The 19,354-nt window shown below is 45.0% G+C and overlaps 1 protein-coding gene across 5 annotated transcripts in view; it reads left to right on the top strand.

The window, feature by feature from the left end:
• Positions 1-19,354, top strand: part of AP2B1 (adaptor related protein complex 2 subunit beta 1) — a 75,999-nt gene that overhangs the window by 238 nt on the left and 56,407 nt on the right. For 4 of the 5 annotated variants that reach the window (XM_021550983.2, XM_021550980.2, XM_021550982.2 and 1 more), the window contains exons 2-5: positions 3,815-3,872; positions 5,820-5,925; positions 7,828-7,963; positions 9,510-9,755. In XM_021550983.2, the coding sequence (XP_021406658.1) occupies positions 3,836-3,872; positions 5,820-5,925; positions 7,828-7,963; positions 9,510-9,755 (525 nt within the window). In that variant the 5' untranslated portion in view covers positions 3,815-3,835. Of the gene's footprint in view, positions 1-3,372; positions 3,438-3,814; positions 3,873-5,819; positions 5,926-7,827; positions 7,964-9,509; positions 9,756-19,354 lie in introns of those variants that run through there. The other variant, XM_031506441.2, reaches the window with a different exon arrangement.

The following is a 19,354-nucleotide window of genomic DNA, read 5'->3' as shown; positions in this document are numbered from 1 at the left end:
GGTGGGTGGGGGAGAAGCTGTGAGGTACTGGGGTGGGGCGGGGAGAGAGGGATGCTGCTTAGGGACGATGGGAGGGGATACTGGGGGGCACTGGTATAGGTGGGAAGGGGATACTGGGAGAGATGAAGGGTACTGGGAGGGACACCTGGGGTGGGGTGGGAAGGGGCACCAGGGGGGTACTGGGAGGGGGTGAGTGCTCCTGGGAGGGGGAACTGGAGTGGCGTGGGGAGAGTCGCTGGTCAGGCACTGGGAGTGGTTCTGGAGGTGGACTGGAAGAGGATGGGAGGAGTGGGCAGGTGGTTGCAGAGGAGGTGGAGGGGTGAGGAGTGGGGTCAGTGGGTCCTGGGGTGAGGTGGGGGTGCTGGAGGATGGACTGGGATGGGAATGAGCACAGCAAGGTACTGGGGTAGCAGTGGGAGCAGTTAGGGATAAGGGCTGGGTACTAAGAGGGACTGGCAGGCAATGCTGGGAGGGAAACTGGGATTTGTGGGGAATGTGCCTGCAGCTGGGGGATCCTGGGAGAGATCTGGGGAAGGTCTGGTGGGCAGGGGGCTTAGGGGGATGCCAGTCTGGAGTGTGGGTGGGTGCTGGGAGTCCTGCTGGAGGTGTGGGAGGGGCTGGCAGCAAAGCTGGGATGGGGCTTCCAAGGAATGGTGGTAGGTGGTAGGAGGAACAGGTGGAATGGGGACCACCAAGGGGGTGTTGCGTCTCCAGAATGGGAACAAAATCCTTGTGCCAGCACAAGTTCAGGGCTGCAGAGCAGCTCTTCCTCTGCCATCCATGTTCCATTGTTGTGTTTATCTTCCTGGTTCTCCAGTGGCCCTGGGCCACACTTGGGCTGTCACACAGCTCCTTGAGAGGCTTTCCAGGAAAAATGGGTGGCACCACTTACACTGGAATTAAACCAGGGATCAGTTGAGAGATTTAGGGATTGATGGTTTCAGTGTCCAGGAGCTTGCCTTAATCCAAGACCCTTAAACCTGTCACCCTCCTGTGTGGGGTCAGTGCTGGGGAGCGGGTGAGGCTGCCTGGGGTCATGTGTGGGGTCAAGCAGGTGTTGGTCAGACACAGGGTCAGGTTTTCTGTGTGGGTTGGGGCTGAGGAGGCTTATCTTGCTTTGGTTCAGCCTACACTGAAATATCAAGCCACTGTTTGTAGCATTAAGCATTGCTGGAGCTTTCTGGAGCCATTCCTCATTCTCATCTCTTCTCCTTTGCTGGGGTTGGATCAGGAGGAGCCTTTTGCTGTCAGCTTTGAACACCTCTTACCTGTTTCCATCTCAGCAAGTGCTGGGCATAGAACAATAGTGAGGAGGGGCAGTCTAAAGTAGATTTTTCTTCTGAAAATACAAGGCTGTTCTTGATGTTCTAATTTACCTTAGCTCTCCTGGGTTTAGATTTGCGTACAAGGAGCTGGCATTTTCTGCAGTGACACAAACAGCAGTGTTTTAAATATCTGGTTCCATTTGCTGTAAAGAATGCTGAGATTGTTAGTGATGAGATAATAGCCAGTGCTGCTGGCAGGCTGTCTCTGAACAGTGTGCAAAGCAAGCTCTGACACACATGAAGCAGCAATCTGTGTGCTTGTGAGAAAAGGAGCTTTACCCTCTGCTGCACCTGGAATAGGGCAGGCTGGTTGTTGACCTAAGCTCTCATTTAGATCCATGAAAGAAGGTTGGAAAGGCATGAGCTGTGCTTAGCCCTGTCTGAGCGTTTCTAGGATTCTTCATGTTTCCAAGTATATGAAAGGAGAAAAACAGCAAAATATGTTGCACTTGAGGTTTAACAACCATCTCTGAAAGCCAGCAGGGTTCCTTCCTCTCTGTGTGTGGCTTTATTCAAATGGGCTGATGTTTATGGTGTTTGGGCTGGGTTTTTTTTCCCTCCCCTCCATTTTCTCTCTAATCTGCTCTGGCCCCAGTTAAAGCTGTGTTAGAGCAGCTCAGCTGAGATGTGACCCTGGATGACAAATCCCCACATAATGCAAACATCAAGGCCACGTTCAGTGCTTTGGGCATGGCACTGTGCCAAATACTCTCACAGAGAAAAACATTTTAAGTCTTCCTTTTAAGCTGAGCTCAAACCTGAAGGACTCTGTCAGCAGTAATATTGCAGCTGAGCACAGGCTCTGATTTTAATTACAAAACAAGCTTCACAGCAGCCTCTGCTTTCAGGGGGGGCTGTTAGATTTTTGCTGGAAGAATTGCATTCATTGTGGCTCACATGGCTTTCCCAACTCTGTTTTGGAAGGAGGTTAAACCTCCTCTGCACCAGGAATGTGTTTCCAGAGCTGTCTCCAGGCTTGGCAGGAGCAGAAAGGGAGAGAAATCAAACCAAACCCAGTAATTCAGCCTAATTGGATGAGGTGGAAACCAGGTGGGCACAGGGCAGGCAGCAGCTCCAGGAAACTGGGAAAAGCAACAGGTTGATCCTCATGCAGATGTTTGGCAATTGGAAAGGATGATCCCAGGAGAAAGGGGTGGAAATTGGGGCATTGCCCGTCGGCAGCTGCTTGGAATTCAACTGCTGAGGTGTTCAGCTGGTCCAGGTGGATGGGGAAAAATGGAATGGTGATGGCATTGGGGTTGGTGAAGGGATGAGGGAGGAAGGAGTTAAGGAGGAACAATCTGACTTTGCTGCTGGGCAGTCCTGGAGTTCAAAGCTGTGCTGGTCCTTTTGTTGCTGAGCCAGCAAGACCTGCAGGGTTTAGAGGCAAGACAAGGCAGCATTTAGAGAACAGATGATTTACTGCTTTGCTGGCAGCCTTTAAGGTCATGGAAGGATGTGTAAGAAAAGGGGAATTTGGGCCAGAAAGATAGAAAAAGGAGGAAAGAAATTATAACATCCTTTTTGAGATGGTTTTAGGGTCATAGTTGCTAGCATTGATAAAGACTTTCATCAAAAGCAGTAAAAGTAGTCACTCCTCTGGTTGTTTTGAGAATTATCTCATATTTGTCACAGAGCTAACACTTGTAAGAATAAAATGATGGATATCCACATGAATCCTGCTTGGGCAATCCCTGTATTCCAAGGCAAGAGAAGTGCTGGTGAGACCACTCTCATGGCTCTGCTGAGTGTTTGCTGCTCCAACAGCATTTTTCCATCCTGTCCACAGGAAAAAAAAAAAAAAACAAAGCAGAAGCAGCACTGAAATAACAAGCTTTGTGTGTGTGTTTCAGAGGTGGGATGTCAGATCTTGGCAGAGAAATATTTCAATTTCAAGCCTGAGAGAACTGAAAAGTAATGGCTTCTCTTTTCAAAAAAAACCACTGTTTTGCATCTGGGAACAAAAGGAGGGAAAGGAATGAAAGGCCTGGGGGTGGGTGTTGCAAGTGGGGTTAATTGTGCCTTCCATCAGATGCAAGCACAGGCAGATATCGTTAGGGGGAGATGAGATGACAGTTTTCTTTGTCTGAAACGTGGACTTCTCACTGCCAGGCAAGACACTGGGTGTGCTTTTCCTTGGAAAATGAATCTGTGTACCCAGGAAGGACAGCTGCAGAGCATACCAGCATCTGCTGGTTATAAGGAGTTCAAAAAATGCCTTTTGCCTGCTGAGACTGAGAATTTAGGAAGCTGTGCTGAGCATCAGTGTTGTGTTTTTACCAAGCCTTTTAAATCCCTAGCTTTGCCAAGTAATACCAGCAGCAGGTGCAGGATGAAGATTGGGGAACTCGTGTCTGTGGATGTGAAGCTTTTGCTTCCTCCTTCACTCACCAACCGTCCTTGCTCGAGTTCCTGCCTCACAAGCTGCCTGTTGCCACCAAACAGCATTTGGAGCTGACTTGTTCTTTTTTTATTATTCATATTCTCAGGTGTTTTAAGGAACTGGAACCATGACGGACTCCAAATACTTCACGACCAATAAAAAAGGTTGGTGTTGAGCTGGTGCAGTGGATTGGAGGTGGTGGGTGGCTATTTTTACACAGCTTTTTTAACTGCATGCAGGAGAACTTGTGCTTTTCTGGTAGCTCTGTCCCTGTTTCTCTTCTTAATCATCCAGGGAGAAACTTCCAAAGTAGGTCACATGGTGACAAAAGACAAAACTGGGGTATTACAAGTTTTTATGATTCACAAAATAAACCAAATTGCTGCTCTTTCTAGGGTCAGAAAGCAAAGCAATGGGATTTAAGTGCAGATCTAGCCAAAGTTTTTGTTATGGGCTAACAAGTGCCAGACTAGGGATTGTTGTTAATTTGGGCACCACAGGATTAAGTTGATGTGATGAATTAATATTAATTTAATATTAATATACATCAAGCAAACATAATGGGTTTTTCTGCTGCCATTTTCTCCAAAGCTGCAGGTGCACTGTTTGACTTTCCTCTGCCTTTTTTGCAGGTGTGGTGGTTACCTCACCTCAGGACAAACTGCTGCCCTTAAAAATGGGAAGCCTGGAAAGGCTTTTTGGGCTCATTTTATTTATTCAGCTGTTTCAGAACAGGGCTTGTTCTGCTGAGACTGTCCCAGGCAGATTTTCTAACTTGTTTTTGAACAAAACACTGTTGCCGAGTGCAATTTAAGCCTGATCATTCTCCAGCAGATGTGGAAAATGGTTTGCATTAACCTCTCCTTTGCAAAATGGCTGAGTGCTCCCTCTGAATGCCTGCCAGTGAAAAAACCCACACTGTTGATGTATTTATGTGTCATTAAGCTTCACAATGAGCTCATAAATGGAGCTAATGCAGTTGACATCTTTCCAAGGAGCAGCTCTGAAAGTTCAGAGCTGAAGGCAGGTTTTTGTGGGCTGGCTGCAGGGCTGGGTGAGAGCTGGAGCTGTCTCAGCTCTGCTCCAGGGCACAAGCTCTGGGTGAGTAATGCCAGGCTCTTCCTCAGGCAGAAGGGATAAGTGGTCTCTGCACTGCAGCAGCTTCTCTTCTTTTTTGGAGTCCCTGGCAGTCTCTCTGTGTTAGATTTTAATTAGTGCTGCTGCTCTGAGCAAGTGTCGGAATGGAAAGTTGGTGTTAGAACTTGTCAGGGATATTTGGATATTTGTAACATGTGCTCAGGTTCATTCCCAGTGGGAATGCTGCTGGCTGTTCTTCCTGAGGAAAGCTGTCTGTCTGTTGGGAGCATTATCCTTCTCATACCCCTGGCTCTGTCTGGAACAGGCCTGATAAACAGCATTTTGCACATGTTGCTTTGTTTTATAATTTGTTTGTCACTTTGGTGACCCAGCCTGAACTGGCTTTCTACACAGTCATATCTGGAAGAATTAATGCTGTGAAAAAGGCTGCTTTGGGAACCTTGGAATCCAGACAAGCTGTGTTACATGCAGATTTTGTTAGCTTTTTTTAGCTTTTTTCCACTGGACTAAACACATGCTGTCCTGTTTCAGGAACCACAGCATTTGGGCTCCGTTCCAGCTCTCTGAGGAAGCTTTCAATGATGAGCAAAACTTAAAAAAGTCTGGGCAACATTCCTGGCTTAGTTTGTTTCTTGCAGGCATGAATCTGGCATCTCCAAGTATCTTTTCATGCTGGTTATGTAATGGTTGCCTCAGAGAAACAGATGCTCCAGGGACGTGATTTGGTGTCCTGGAAGTGGGAGAGCTGCCACACACAGCGTGGTTTTTGTTTGTGGCATTTTCCTCTGCAAGGTGGAGTCATATCAGTCCCTTGAGTGTTGCAGCTTTGCTTCTCAGAGAACCATGTTCTGCACAAGGTCTGACAGCTTCCAAGTGCAGCTGGGCCAGTTTTATGGGAATAACAGGCCAAGAAAGCAAAAATTCGCTGTTGAATTATCCCTAAAACAACACCATTTTCTTCTCCTGAGAGGTTTAATCTGTTGTTTTTTTTGGTTTTTTTTGTCTTCTGCCAGGAGAGATTTTTGAGCTAAAGGCTGAACTCAACAATGAAAAGAAAGAGAAGAGGAAAGAAGCTGTAAAGAAGGTTATTGCAGCCATGACTGTGGGGAAGGATGTCAGGTAAAAGCAGCTCAGGTTCTCCTGGGACTCAGGTGTGGTGACACATGTCCATAGAGCAGCTCCTTGGCACCTTGGTGAGGGTGGCTTTGTCCCTGCCTGTGCTGTGCCTGAGTCACAGGTTTCTCAAACTCCTTGCTGTCACTGAAAGCAAGAGAAACAACTGTTTTCAGTGTGGGTTTAGCTCAGTACCAAGAGCCCTTTTTATGTGAAGCATACCCAGAATTCAGCCATTTTGTATGTCACTTTAGGTGATGTTTTCTTGCTGCTTGCTGTCCTGGATTTTAGTGTTAGGTAATTCCAACTTTTTCTTAGCCTCATCTGGCACAGCATAAATTAAAGCTGCATTTTAAAATGGCTGATACCGAAATTGAACCTGTGTCTTACTGCAGCTGAAGGACACTGGCATTTACTGTCCCCAGTAGTGTTTTCTGACAACCAGACAAACCTGTTGGAATGAAGGTTTTCTCCCTTTTTCCCTCCTGTTCCTGCAGTTTAGCAGAGAGTCAGTAATTCTGAATTCACAGCAGCCTGGTCTGTTGCCACAGAAATCAATATAAGCTTGCAAATTCAGCATCATGACTTCATCATAAATGAAGGAACATATAAACTGAAAGGGAAAAAAACCCTGATCTTTTCTGCCAGCAGCATTTACCCATCACCTTTAGATCTCCACAGCAAACCTGGGAGCTGCAGAATCTTTGTGTAACTTCCTGTGTTATTCTGCAGTGCTTTTTACAGATGGCTGCTTGACATTTGAGTGAAGCCCAGCTTGTCAGTATTTAAGCTTCTGATCACTCTGGGCTTTGCTAGTCTGAAATTTGGCAGGTTCTTCATAAGCATCATGCATGACAAAAAAAATTTAAAGCAACGTTTTTCCTCTTGTGGGTTCATTTCCAGGCCTGGCATGGTAGAATTTTCTTTTTTGGTGAACTCCCCAGTTAAAATACATTTAGGAAATGGCATTAATTTTTACCTCCTCCCATGTTAAAGCTGTAGAAGAGATTAAATTATTATTTATAAAAGCATTGCAAGCTGCTTTGAAAGGGAAGGTGATCTTTCATTAAACAGCAGGGTGCTTAAACTGGAACTCTAGTTTTTCTGACTTCCCCAATATTATTACTATCCCCTTTGCATACCATGCAACCTCTGTTTTTTATTTTGTGGGTGGGAGTGTGAATCTGCTGCAGGGCAGGAATGCTCTGCAGGGGATCTGGGCAGGCTGAGTCCATGGTGTGAGGCTCAGTGGTATGAGCTTGGGTCACAACAACCCATGGACCAGTCCAGGCATAGGGAAGAGCAGCTGGAAAGAAGGAAAAGGACCAGGGCTGCTGGTCAGATGTGGCTGAACATGAGCTGCTGTGTGCCCAGGTGGCCAAGAGGGCCAGTGGCACCTGGCCTGTATCAGGAACAGTGTGGCCAGCAGGAGCAGGGCAGTGATTGTCCCCCTGTGCTGGACACTGGTGAGGCCACACCTCAAATCTTGGGGTCAGTTTGGGGCTCCTCATGACAAAAATAACATTGGGGGCCTGGAGCATGTCCACAGGAGGGGATGGGCTGGAGTACATGTCTGATGAGGGGCAGCTGGGGGGGCCCAGTCTGGAGAAAAGGAGGCTCAAGGGGGCCCTTCTCACTCTCTGAACTCCCTGCTTGGACGGTATAGTTGGGGTCTTTCCCTTCTCCCAGGTGACAGGATGAGAGGAAATAACCTCAAGTTGTGCCAGGGAGGTTCAGATGGGATTGAAACAGGCTGCCCATGGCAGTGGTGGAGTCACCATCCCTGGATTAAAAGGTGTTCAGATGTGGCACTTGGGGACGTGGCTGTGGCAGTGCTGGGGGAACTGCTGGCATTTCCTAACCTAAACAATTCTCTTATTCCATCCTTGCTTATCCTTGTGTATGCAGCTCTCTGTTCCCTGATGTTGTCAACTGCATGCAGACTGACAACCTGGAGCTGAAGAAGCTGGTCTACCTGTACCTGATGAACTATGCCAAAAGCCAGCCAGACATGGCCATCATGGCTGTCAACAGCTTTGTGAAGGTAACCTGCTCCCCTGGCACATCAGGAAAGGGTCCAGCACAGTGGCTGCCAGCCCATCTCTTTGTCCATCAGTCTTTGGGAGCTTTATCTCTGCTTTGAGGCTCATGGAGGAGGGTGCTGAATCCACTAGATCTGGGTCCTTTCTCTCATTTGTTCCTTCTGGTTATTGCAGAGGAGATGACTTCAACAGCCTGTAAGTGGCTGTGAGAGAGTCTGCTCCACGGAAAGCTGCTTCTGTTGTTTTACCAACTTCTGGCATTGGAAAACAGATTTTATCTGTTTCATCTCCCAGCCTTTGTAGTATCTGAGATATGGATATCAGACTTCCTGTTTGAATGTCCCAGCTGTGCTCTATGTGGAAAACATTTATCTCTGGTGAAACTGAGAGACAGTTCACTGGAAAAACAACAGCCTGATTGCTGGGTTGCCTTTACTTCTGTTGTCAGGTTGCCTCTCCTTATCTAGGAAATGTTATTTCAGTCCCATGTTGTGCAAGATAAAACCCAGTGCTTAGAAGTCTGAGACTCCTTGCAGAGTGTTAGAAAAATCTGAGACACGGGAGTGGGATTGAGTTCCAAGTTTCTGTTGTGGTTCTTGAGGCAGAAGGAGGTGAGAAGACCTAAGCTGTGAGATCTGCTCTTTTGGTCAGAGAGGATGTCCCTGTCTTTACAGACAGACAATATTCTCCCTGGAAAGAATATTGTCTGTCTATAAAGTGCAGTTCTGATAGAATGGACTAACAAAATGATATTTTCCATCTCACACCCTGCAGAAGAAAGCCTGGTGTCCCTTTTGGCAACCTGAGGGACAGGTGTTAGTGAAGAGCAAGTGTTGACACTGGTCTGCACTAACTCAGCACTTCCCAGTTCAAGGTGGGGAATGCACTGGTAGGATGTCACTTCTCTTGCAGACTTTAAATTAGTTTTTTAGCTGCAGGAAGGTTGAACAGTGAAAGGTAAATGCTTTTGTAGGTCATTCTGTAACCATCCTTTTACAGGCTGATTTTGGAGGAGTTTAGGTTTGGATGCATGGAAAACTATGTAGGCTTGGAGTAGGAAATGTTGATTTCCTGTCTGCCTTTTCTTTTTCCTCTTTAGAAATGCACCTCTAGAGTAGCCTTTGCTTAGTGCTTCATGTGTTGTAACTTGAGGGATGTTTGTGTTTGGCCTTTTAAGAAGTAGGCCTTGATGACTTGCATTGTGTTTAGTTGTTGATTTTCCCCATTTTATTTCTTGCTCCTTTAAACCAGAAAGGTTGAAAATCAGTAAATTACTTTGTCTGTGGTGAGATTTTGGGTGCTGAGAGCTGCCTCTCCAGCTTAGCTGTTGGAGAATGAAGGGACACCCAGACAACAATTTTACAGGATGGAAACATCTTGAGACAGTATAAAACGTTCCCATGAAGCACCGAGTGCCCTTTTATCCCTGATCTGAAATAATTGCCTGGCTCTTAGCATGTAATCAGAGAGCTGCTGCTGCACAAGAGCAGCGTGGCTGCAGGGGATGTGTTGATGTGCTGGTGCAGCTTTGTCTGTGCTCTGGGGCAGGACTGCGAGGACCCGAACCCCCTGATCCGCGCGCTGGCCGTGCGCACCATGGGCTGCATCCGCGTGGATAAAATCACCGAGTACCTGTGCGAGCCCCTGCGCAAGTGTCTGAAGGACGAGGACCCCTACGTGAGGAAAACTGCAGCTGTCTGCGTGGCCAAGCTGCACGACATCAATGCCCAGATGGTGGAGGACCAAGGGTTCCTGGATTCCCTGCGGGACCTGATTGCAGACTCCAATCCCATGGTAACGTATTCCCAGCGCGTTGTTTGAGTATGTGGTGTTTGGAAATGACAAATGTGAAAGGCTCTTCGCTGCAGCTGCTGCACTGGGATGATTTTGGTTAGGGAACACTTGTTGCCTCAGAAAACAGGGAATGTCTTCTGTTGTTTGATCTGTTTTGAATGCTGCAGAAGTGTAACTTCTAGGCCAGGTGAGTCAGAAGAGCAAGAAATATGTGATGCTGCTGCCTTGGTGACAGCTTGTAGCTCTTGCTTTCCTGCAGGCTTTGGCTCTTTTTGGAATTAGAGTTTGGATGAATTAATTTGCTAATGCAGATAAATCCACTGGCTTGTAATGAGTGGAGAAAATCAATGCTAATGTTTTTAATAAAGTTAAATGAGTCGACAGAGGAGAGGTGGAGATCACGACCGAGAATTTCACAGGAGTAAATTACCTACTAAATCAGCATTTAATTATGCTTGATGAAGGGTCCACTTCCAAGCCAGGTGTCTTCTGCTATTATCTTGTGACTAAAAGGTGGTGGCCAAGGAATTGAAGTGCCCCACTGCATCATCCTTTCATTTAATACTCTTTCATGCTAGAATCCAGGGAGCATACCAATATCAGCCTGACCCTTAGCAGGAAAGAAAACTTCTGCAGCTCAGTTTAACTCAGAGTTTAAGAATGTATCTGCTACTTTTTTAGCTCTTTTAGAGAATGGACTCTGGTTAAAGAAATAGCCTCACATTATTAGGACAGGTTTAACAGCTCTTTCTGTGGTGCATGAGTCAAACCACAGAATTTCTGTCCTGCAGTAGTCTTTGGGCACCTGAGATAAACCAAGTGCAGCTGATAAGGTGCCATCCCCTTTAGGAGGAGAGTGAAGGCTGCTGACTGCTCTTTGTAAGACTTTGTAGAGACAGTAAAACTCAAGGTGTCTGACTGTCACAGGCAGCAGCGTGAGTGGTGGTGTCTCTCAGGAGATACAGACACCTCTTTTCTCTAATATCCAGCTCTTTTACAAGTTGTTCTTTTTATCTGCCTCCCTGACTTTTTCTTCTTATGCCAGGCTTCTGTTGAATATTGATGACTACTTGAAGGTGCTTTCTTTGTCTAGGCGACTCTGAGGCTGGTAGAGAAACACCTGCTGTTCCAATTCAGTGTGGAGGGTGTGCCTTGCAGCCTCTGAAGGGACGTGCTTGGGCTTCTTTAGTTCCACTTCAATGCTGGCCCTGGTGTTCAGCAGCTCCCAGGTAGCACTGGAGGTCAGGGACAGAACCTCCTCTTCTCCCACCCTTGTTTCCAACTCTGATTTTGTTCTGATTACAGCCACATGGATATGAGGCGAAGGGCTCTCTGTACTTCAGGAGAAGTAACAGGATTTTGCTTGCCCTTTATGCTTGTTGATCTCTGTGGAACTCAGTGGTTTGGTAAATTAACCATTGGCTTAAAGGAGAGCACAGATATGTATTTAAAAAGTGCATTAACTTAATACAGACTTAAATGAATGGTGAGAAGAAAAATACCAAAGGGCAGTGTGTGTTCCATTTGCTAAATAAACCTCCAAAAGTAGCACATGGCTTCTTAATAAAGCATCAGGAAAACTCCTGAGCTCCCGGGGGGTAATGAGGGTGGGCTGGGACAGCTCTCCTGAAGCTGTGCAGGGTCTCAGTACCTGCCTCATGTTGTACTCGCTGCTCTTTCCAAAACTGAGGATTCAGAACTGGAAAATGCAGTTTGGAGAAGTGGTGATGATGAAGAAGAGGCCTGGGGTGTATTTTCAGATCCACAGGCTTTGAGAGGATTCTGTAGCTGGTGTTCTATATACTGGTTTCCCAGGTTTTACTGTATATCGGGCATAATATTGCTGCTTTTTAAGGGTGCATAGGGAGAGATTTTACCAAATGTTTGATGCTCTTAGAGCTGCTGATTTAATAGAATATTTAATCTGGTTACAATTTTAGTAGAAAAGGAAAAGAAATTTTAGAAGAAAGAAAAAGGTTAGTTGATCTAATTACTAAAATTTCTAAGTTGATCCTCTTTGATACTCCTTCCTTTATGGTACAGTGGTTCCCTCAGAAGTACAGGAATTATCCACCCCTAATTCAGGTTCATCTTCCTGATCAAACCATCCACCTCATTGCTGCTTTCTCCATGTGAAACTTCCTGATGACCTTGAATTATGTTTGTCAAATAAGTTTTATTTGTATGCAAGTTGATATTTATTAAGGTATTTTTCTTTGGAATGCAGTCCTGCCTGGAAGGTCTTTTTAAGTAAAATGTGTGTATCAGTATTGGCTATCAAAAAAATTTAAAAGATTGCTGGAAGGAATGGTACAGATGGATCTATTCTGATGGCCTGTTCCTCTGTAAATGGTGCACCTCAATCATTGCAACCTGTTAGCTAAGCTCATTCATATTTATATTATAAATGTTTCTCCTCTTTTGATGATTGTGGAAATGGGCAACATTAGATACTTAATGAAGCAGAATTTTTGAGATGGGAAATCCACACTTATTCTCTTTTCTGAGAAATGAGGATATTGGGCAGGAGCTAAAAAAGGCTGCAGCTGAAAAATAGTCCTCAAAAGAAGGGTTTTATTATGGCTTTGTAATTGGTTGCCTCTAGCACATGAGCAAGCTCTAAGCATTTTAGCTGGGTGTTGGTAGAGGAACATCTCCATCTGTGGTTCACTAATTGCTTCATAATTGTGCAGGGATCAGGGTGCATATTTCTCTGAGCTCAGATCACCTTCATCATAAGGATGTCTTAAGTTGGAGGTGACCTTGTCAGAAACATTTTGGGTTTGTTCTTTTTTTTTTTTTTTTGTTATATTTTTGGATGAATGGCACTATTCTGTGTTAATAAACCAGCAGCCTTTGGGGATATTCAGGGCATTGAAGTTCTGTTGAGGTGCTGTGGTTGCACAGTCAAGGTTCTTTCCCCTTTATCTGGGTGTTTTGTTGTCAGAACGTGGCCTTGGTTCACATCAAGTCATCTTTTGTGCAGGTGCATCCCCTGGGTGAATTAATTCAAACTCCTAATTGCAGATATATTGATAGGGATGCACCTGGTGAGGTGGGCTGGTGGCTTTTGGCATGACAACAGAGTTATCTGAGTTGTGTTGTGCAGGCCATGGCCCAAAACCCCTTACAGGGGCACAGTTCAGTTGCCCTGCAGAAGTTTGATTGTGAAAAAATCTTTAATCTCATTTTACAGATGGGTCTGGAGTGCCTGTGGCTGCACTTTGTCAGTTTGGATCCTGCTGAAGAGGATCCTTCCATAAAGAGGAAGCTCTCATTTCTTCCCAGAGCTGTCTTAAGGCAAATCCTCCTTTTTTCACCCTGCATTTCTGCACATGAAGCTAAGCAGAAGCAGGACTAGAGGAATATAAAGTTGGAGCCTTGCTGCCTTGGGCTGCTGCACTTGCTCAGCCCTCAGCACTTCTCTTGCTAGTAACCTGGATAAAATGCAACTCAGAAGCCTGTTCTCCTATAATCCTCATGTTCTAACAAAAATACGGTTGCAAAATGAGATTTCTGTGCACTGTCACTGTCGAACACTGTTCACACCAGCAATAGGTAGCCATGAGGGGAGAGAGGTGGGAATGTTTCACACCTACTGGTGGCCAGAGCTTCTCTGAAGTAATGGAAAAACCTTCTTTTGTTATTTTTTTTTTTCCTGCTGCTGTGTTGTTCTGGCCTTTGTGGATCCCATGCAATGACTGCTCCTTCTTGGAGCATTGGAAGTGCCGAGCTCTGGAGAGGGAGAACAGACCACGAGATGGCAGCAGCTGAAAGCAGAACCAAAGCTGACTATATTTTGTAACTACTTCCCTCCTGGTTTTTATCCCTGCACTTGGTTTTCTTCAGGAATGTAAATATTAGCAGAAAAACATGAGAGGAAATCCATCTAAAACCTTTCTGGTCTTTTAATATTTGAATGGAACAACCTTTCTCTCCAAATATTTTCAATTCTTGACCTTCTAAGGTAACTTTTAACCCATGGAATAGATTCCCTGCCAATCTCTGTTATCTACATGGCTTAAGTTAACTGATGTCACCTTCTCCCTGTTATTTTCTAGGTTTTTCCTGTTCAGTTTTTAATTCCTTCCTGTAGCATTTCTCCTTCCTCATGCTGGATTGAAGGGTTTTCAGGTGTGGCTGTTCTGCTCCTGTGTTTTTGTGGATTATACAGACTTTTTATGCTGTTTTATACCCTCTACATGACTATTTATTGGGAGAAACCCTGCTGTGACTCAGCACAGAGTAACTTGGGATCACATAACTGATTAGTAAATGCACCAAGTGTGTGGAGTATAATTAAACTCTCTTGTAGCTGGGAGGTTTCTTTGCCTTTAGCATTAACCACACTAAGAAGGGAATCTAAGATCTGACAGCTGGAGGTGGTGAGGTCCAGCTTGATCTAATCCAAATTCCCTCCAGCAGTATTGAGTTTCCACAGCTCGCAGATGAGACTAAAAACCTGTAGAGATAAATCAGTGTTCTCCTGCTGTGCCTGCAAGGGATGTGGGTTCCTTCTCTGCCAGAACTTCAGTGTGTGTGTGGGAGCTTCCTGGATGACCCTATGGAGGAAGGTGATCTTCCTTTATTTTTCCTACTAGCTAGCAAGCACAATGTCTCTGAGCTGATGTCCTGAGGAATGAACCTGTTTAGAAACTAAAGGAGCTTTTGCTTCCTGGGCCTGTCCTCTGCAGGAATTTTATCCCTCTCTGTGCTGTAAAGCTGAGAAAAGAACCCCTGAGTGAGAAACTGGTGATCCCCTGAGTTCCAAAAGGACTTTGTGGGAGGCAGTCAGGGATGTGGGAATTGTCTTATCCACCTTCTCCCTGGGCACAGGAGGTCACTTGTTCCTCATGGGGACTCTCCCAGCCCTGTTTTCCCTCTGCAGCTGGTGTTTTTTTTTCTGTCACTGCTGGATGAATTCATGATTCCTGCTCATGAAGTTGTAAGGATTTGAAAATCCACATTCCAGTATAGAGCTGAATATTGCTGGGAGCTGTGGGCTCCCAGCTTTCTGGTGTGTTTGGTAGGTGCCTGATCCAGTCTGGGATCACATCACAGTGAGTTTTGGAAGGAGAGTAGGGAGTTGCAGACCCTCTGTGTTTTCCTATGGAGTTTAATTTCCTGCACTGAGGGCTCAGCTGTGCCATGGAGAAGCCCCTTGTGATGGAGCCATCCCTGAGTAGCTTCTTGCCCACCTACCACAAGAGTTTCAACAGCTGGGGGAAGCTTGTTTTCCTGCCTCACAGCTCACACATCCTGATTTTTGCAGATATGAGAGCAAGAGTGATGTTCCAGTCTGCCACAAAGTGCCATTTTTCTGCAGGGAAGTGCAAAACCCAGTTAGGGCAAGCACACTGTGGGAAGTATAACACTTCCCTTCTATTGCCACCTCCATAAAAATTCAGCCTACTTGCAAAAAGCAAGCCAGGAGGTCTTCCCCACCCAGGCAGTTTTTGGGATGTGATCAAGAACTAGGAATGTGTGAGTCTCCCAGAGATTTAATATATATCTATACATATAAACAAGCATTGACAGTGTGAGAGGCTCATGAGGGCTCTCTGACTTGCATGGTTGATCCATTGCATAGAATCATTGAAACACAGAAGGGTTTGGGTTGGGAGGGACCTTAATGCTCAATTTGTTCCATTCCCTCCCATAATCAGGGACACCTTCCACTATCCCATATTGCTCCAAGCCCCATTCCACACTTCCAGGGATGGGGCAGCCACAGCTTCTCTGGGCAACCTGAGCCAGGGCCTCACCACCCTCACAGGGAAGAATTACTTTTGTGAAGTAGGAATTGTTAATGGTTCCTGGGCTGTTTCTAGGGAAACAAAGTAAGGAGGGCTTGGAGATAAAAGTTATGATGTGAGCAGGATGAGGGGTTGTGTTCTCTGGAGAGCACCTGGTAGGGACCTTCTGGGCACACAGCATGGTCATAAAAATGAGTGGCCCTGTGAAACAGCCATCCATGGGTGCTCTGAATCTCCCACCTGGGAGTCTGTGCTTAATGACACGGCTGTACCCTGCGGGCCCAGAGTGCTCTGTGAAATGTCAGCACCTCTCCATTCTCAGAATCATCTGGAGCCTGCCTCCCTGGAGGGCAGGAGCCTCCAGCTGTGGAGGGAACACTGCCTTCCCTCAGCCCCTTCTCCGAGCCCCTTCATTTTTCCTCTTTCATTTTCACTTCACTTTAGTGGCATGGCGAGCCAGAGGTTCCTGTTTCAAGCAGCAGAACATTGTATTTCATTAACTCCATTACACACTTGGTTTGATTTCCAATTAGCTTGGGATGCTAGGGAAATAATCTGATTGCTTTGACTGGTTCTGGTTGTGCTGAGCTTCCCTCCTGTCCCCCCCAGCCCCTGCAAAGCTTTTCCATGTGGGCTGCCAGGCAGACACACAGGTTTTCAGCCACCCCCTTCCCTTCCCTCCCTGGTGCTGTTTGATACCATTTGCTCTGAGCTGAAGGTTTGAGCTGCCAGAAGGAATCACTTGGAAATCACAGTGCTCCTACCTCTGCAGCTTCCCGCGAGGTCAGGTCTGCTCTGCCTGGCTGCAGAGGGAGTTTGTCTGGAGGTGGATTTAAAACTGTTGGGTTCTTCTTAAAGCTGGGATGTAGCTCTAAGTGTAGAGGTTTGGGCTTGTTGTTTTTTATGTTTTTTTTTTTTTAATAAGAGCCTGGGAGATTTTGATTATCCTCATCCCAATCATGCTTCTCAAAGAGTCTAAATTCATTGGGGAATTCCAATAAATTCTTCCAAATTTGTCAATAAATTCCAATAAATTTTCTCCAGTAAGTTCTTCCAAATTTGTCAGAATTCCTCCAGCCAAAAAGAGGTTTATTGTCATTCGGCTCATCCATGCTCCTAAGGGATGTTGCTGTGGCTGCATTTGAATAATGTCATTGTGTACCCAGGGTAAACTGATTTACATCAGCAAGCCAGGGACCTGTTATTGTTAGTACTTATTATTAATTCTTCAATCTGCTCTGCATTTTTATTTTCTGAGGGATCTTTAGGCAGATCATAATTTGGTAGCTCTTAGCTTAAAGTTGTATTCTTAATTGTGAGTCAAATGAGGCATTTGGCAGTGGAGTTCACTTGGAATTTTAAAAGCTTTTCCTGTTCATTGGCTGTTTAGGCTTACATATCTGTGGCTATTGGGTTGATTTACATTTTTTCATTATTTTTGAGAGCTCAAGACTACACCAGCTGTTAGTTTTATGTACTTTAAGTCTGCTTTTTCCAGTCTATGGGATAAAGTATACAACTGGTTGGTTTCTCATCAAAATAAGCATGGGGCATGTTTTGAAAGTCAGAGAACACTTTGTTTGCTAAAGAAACTTAGGGGTTTTTTTTCCCCATCAACTTCTGAAACTTGTCTAGTTCCTTGGTCCTATACCATTTGTAAACCTTTAGCTTACTTTTATGCCCTCCAGCAATTCTATAATATTTTATTTTAAAGAGAAAATAACTTATTGTAACTTATCACTTTGTTTTTGCTGTTTAATGTGGTTGGATTTCATGATGTTGTGTTGCTGTGCTGAGGAAAAAGTGTTAACTGAGCTGAAGACTTAAGGTTCAGCTTGGTGATGCAGATTTTGAAAAACTTTTTTTTTGGCCAAAACCCATCTTTCTAAATATTTCCAGTGGCACTTCCATGAGTGCCAAGGCACACAGTGGATTAGCAGGTGATGTAATACCAGAATTGGTACTGAGTGGTTCTTCATGGACTTTCTGCCATACCCGAGTGAGAACTCTTAGTGGGGGATGCTTCAGTCCTTGACCTGACCTCTCACTTGGTGGGAGCAGTTGGCAGAGCAGGAGCTGAGTGCTGGAGTTGTGCAGTGCTGGCTCATGCTGCTCTGTGTTCCTATTGCTGCCTGAGGCAGTGGCAGTGCCAGGGAAGAGGTGAGGCTGTGTGCTCCAGCCAGTGTTTGTGTTGGACTGTTTCCTGAGAGCTGTTTGCCTTTCAGCTGTGTGAAAAGCCTTGAAGATGCTGATTGGTTTTGTTGGCATAGCACAACACCATAACACATCAATATGTTCGGTGCAAATCGCCAGCACGTCCATTTTTTAATAAATACTGTTTAAAGTGTGAATTTATCCCCCAACCTTTCCCTTATCCCGTTTTGCTTCAGTTATCTCCTTGTCACTGGTGCTGAGGTGGGAGGTGAGGACCAGCTTTAATTCTGGACTGTAGATTGTAGATCCCAACTCCTGTGGCAGGACTGAGCTGCCACCAGATGTTTCACAACCTCTCCCAGTCCTTTTTCTAACACTCAAGGAGACCACAGCCCATGTTCCTAAGCCCATCTGGCCTTCTGCCACTTCCTCATGTGAAATGAAGCTTTGAATGAATTATAACTGAATCTTTGAATGGAATTATGAGTGAATTGCCACGTGCTGTCCCATCCTCAGCTTTGAAATGGCCACTTGCATTTTTTGCTGAAGCAGACCCAAAAGATCCTGAGAGCAAAAGCTCATTCACAATTTGGTCTCTGGGTTGGAGCTGCTGCTCTCCACCCATGGGAGCAGAATTTCTCTGCACCCTTTGTCAAGCACAGGGATAGATTCCATGGACCCTGCAAGGAAGGAAATGTAAGCACAGGGTTTACGATATCCTGGAATTGGCCAAAAACATCTGAATATGGCACCTGGGGATATGATTCAATGGTGGGCTTGGCAGTACTGGGTTAATGGCTGGAATCAGTGATCTTGGAGTTCTTCTGCAATCTCAGTTCTATTCTAAAATTCTCTATTAATTACTTATTTATTAATTACTGCAACAAAGTGCCTGGCAGTATGAGTGCATTTGCCAGAGCTCCTGTCCCTCTGTATGACTGACAGGTCCCTTTCTCTGATGTTTTGGCTATGTAAATTTTTTTGTCAATTCAAATTTTTTTTCCCAAAGTACTGTCATTTTATAAATACTTTTTCATAAGGATTTTGAACTTTCCAGTGGCTTTTGTGGTTTGTCTTCACTGGTAACTTCAAAAATACAATTATGTTAAAAATCTTTTACTTCAGTTTTATCCTGTGTCACATTAACCATTCAAGAATTAGGCAGATTAAATAATGAGAAGGATAAGCAGCCTATCTTAATAAGTTCCTCATTAAAACAGTACAAGAAGACAGCAGCAGCACTGATTGCTAATGATTTTGGTGACAGAAGGCTCATTCAACTAATGAAATTCATAAAATCTTGGATCAAAATCCTATCTCTGACCTCTAGGTGTGAAATGCAGAACAATCAACATTACTGTGCCTGTGCGATGACTTTGGAATATATTGGTTTAATGACAAGCAGAGATGGGAAGAAGGCAGGGAAAGTTCTGGTTGTGCTGTTCTTGTTTTCATTGTACTGCATCAAAAGCATCTTTAGCCATCCAGACAATTAGATGATTTTAGATAAGATGTTTCTTTGCTTTAATCTCATAGAAAATAACACTATAAATCTCCATTTGAGCAAATATTTACTGGGAGTTGGACTGGACATGATGTACATTGTAAAATGTCCTGAAAATACCTTTACATAGGGGATTTCAGTTTTCTGTGTCAAACTCAGCTTAAATCCCTTTTCCTGTTAAACAA

The sequence above is a fragment of the Lonchura striata genome, chromosome 20 (genome assembly GCF_046129695.1).
Source record: "Lonchura striata isolate bLonStr1 chromosome 20, bLonStr1.mat, whole genome shotgun sequence".
Classification (NCBI taxonomy): Eukaryota; Metazoa; Chordata; class Aves; order Passeriformes; family Estrildidae; genus Lonchura; species Lonchura striata.
Note: the sequence above shows the minus strand (reverse complement) of the source record. Positions and strands in the feature narration are given on the sequence as shown.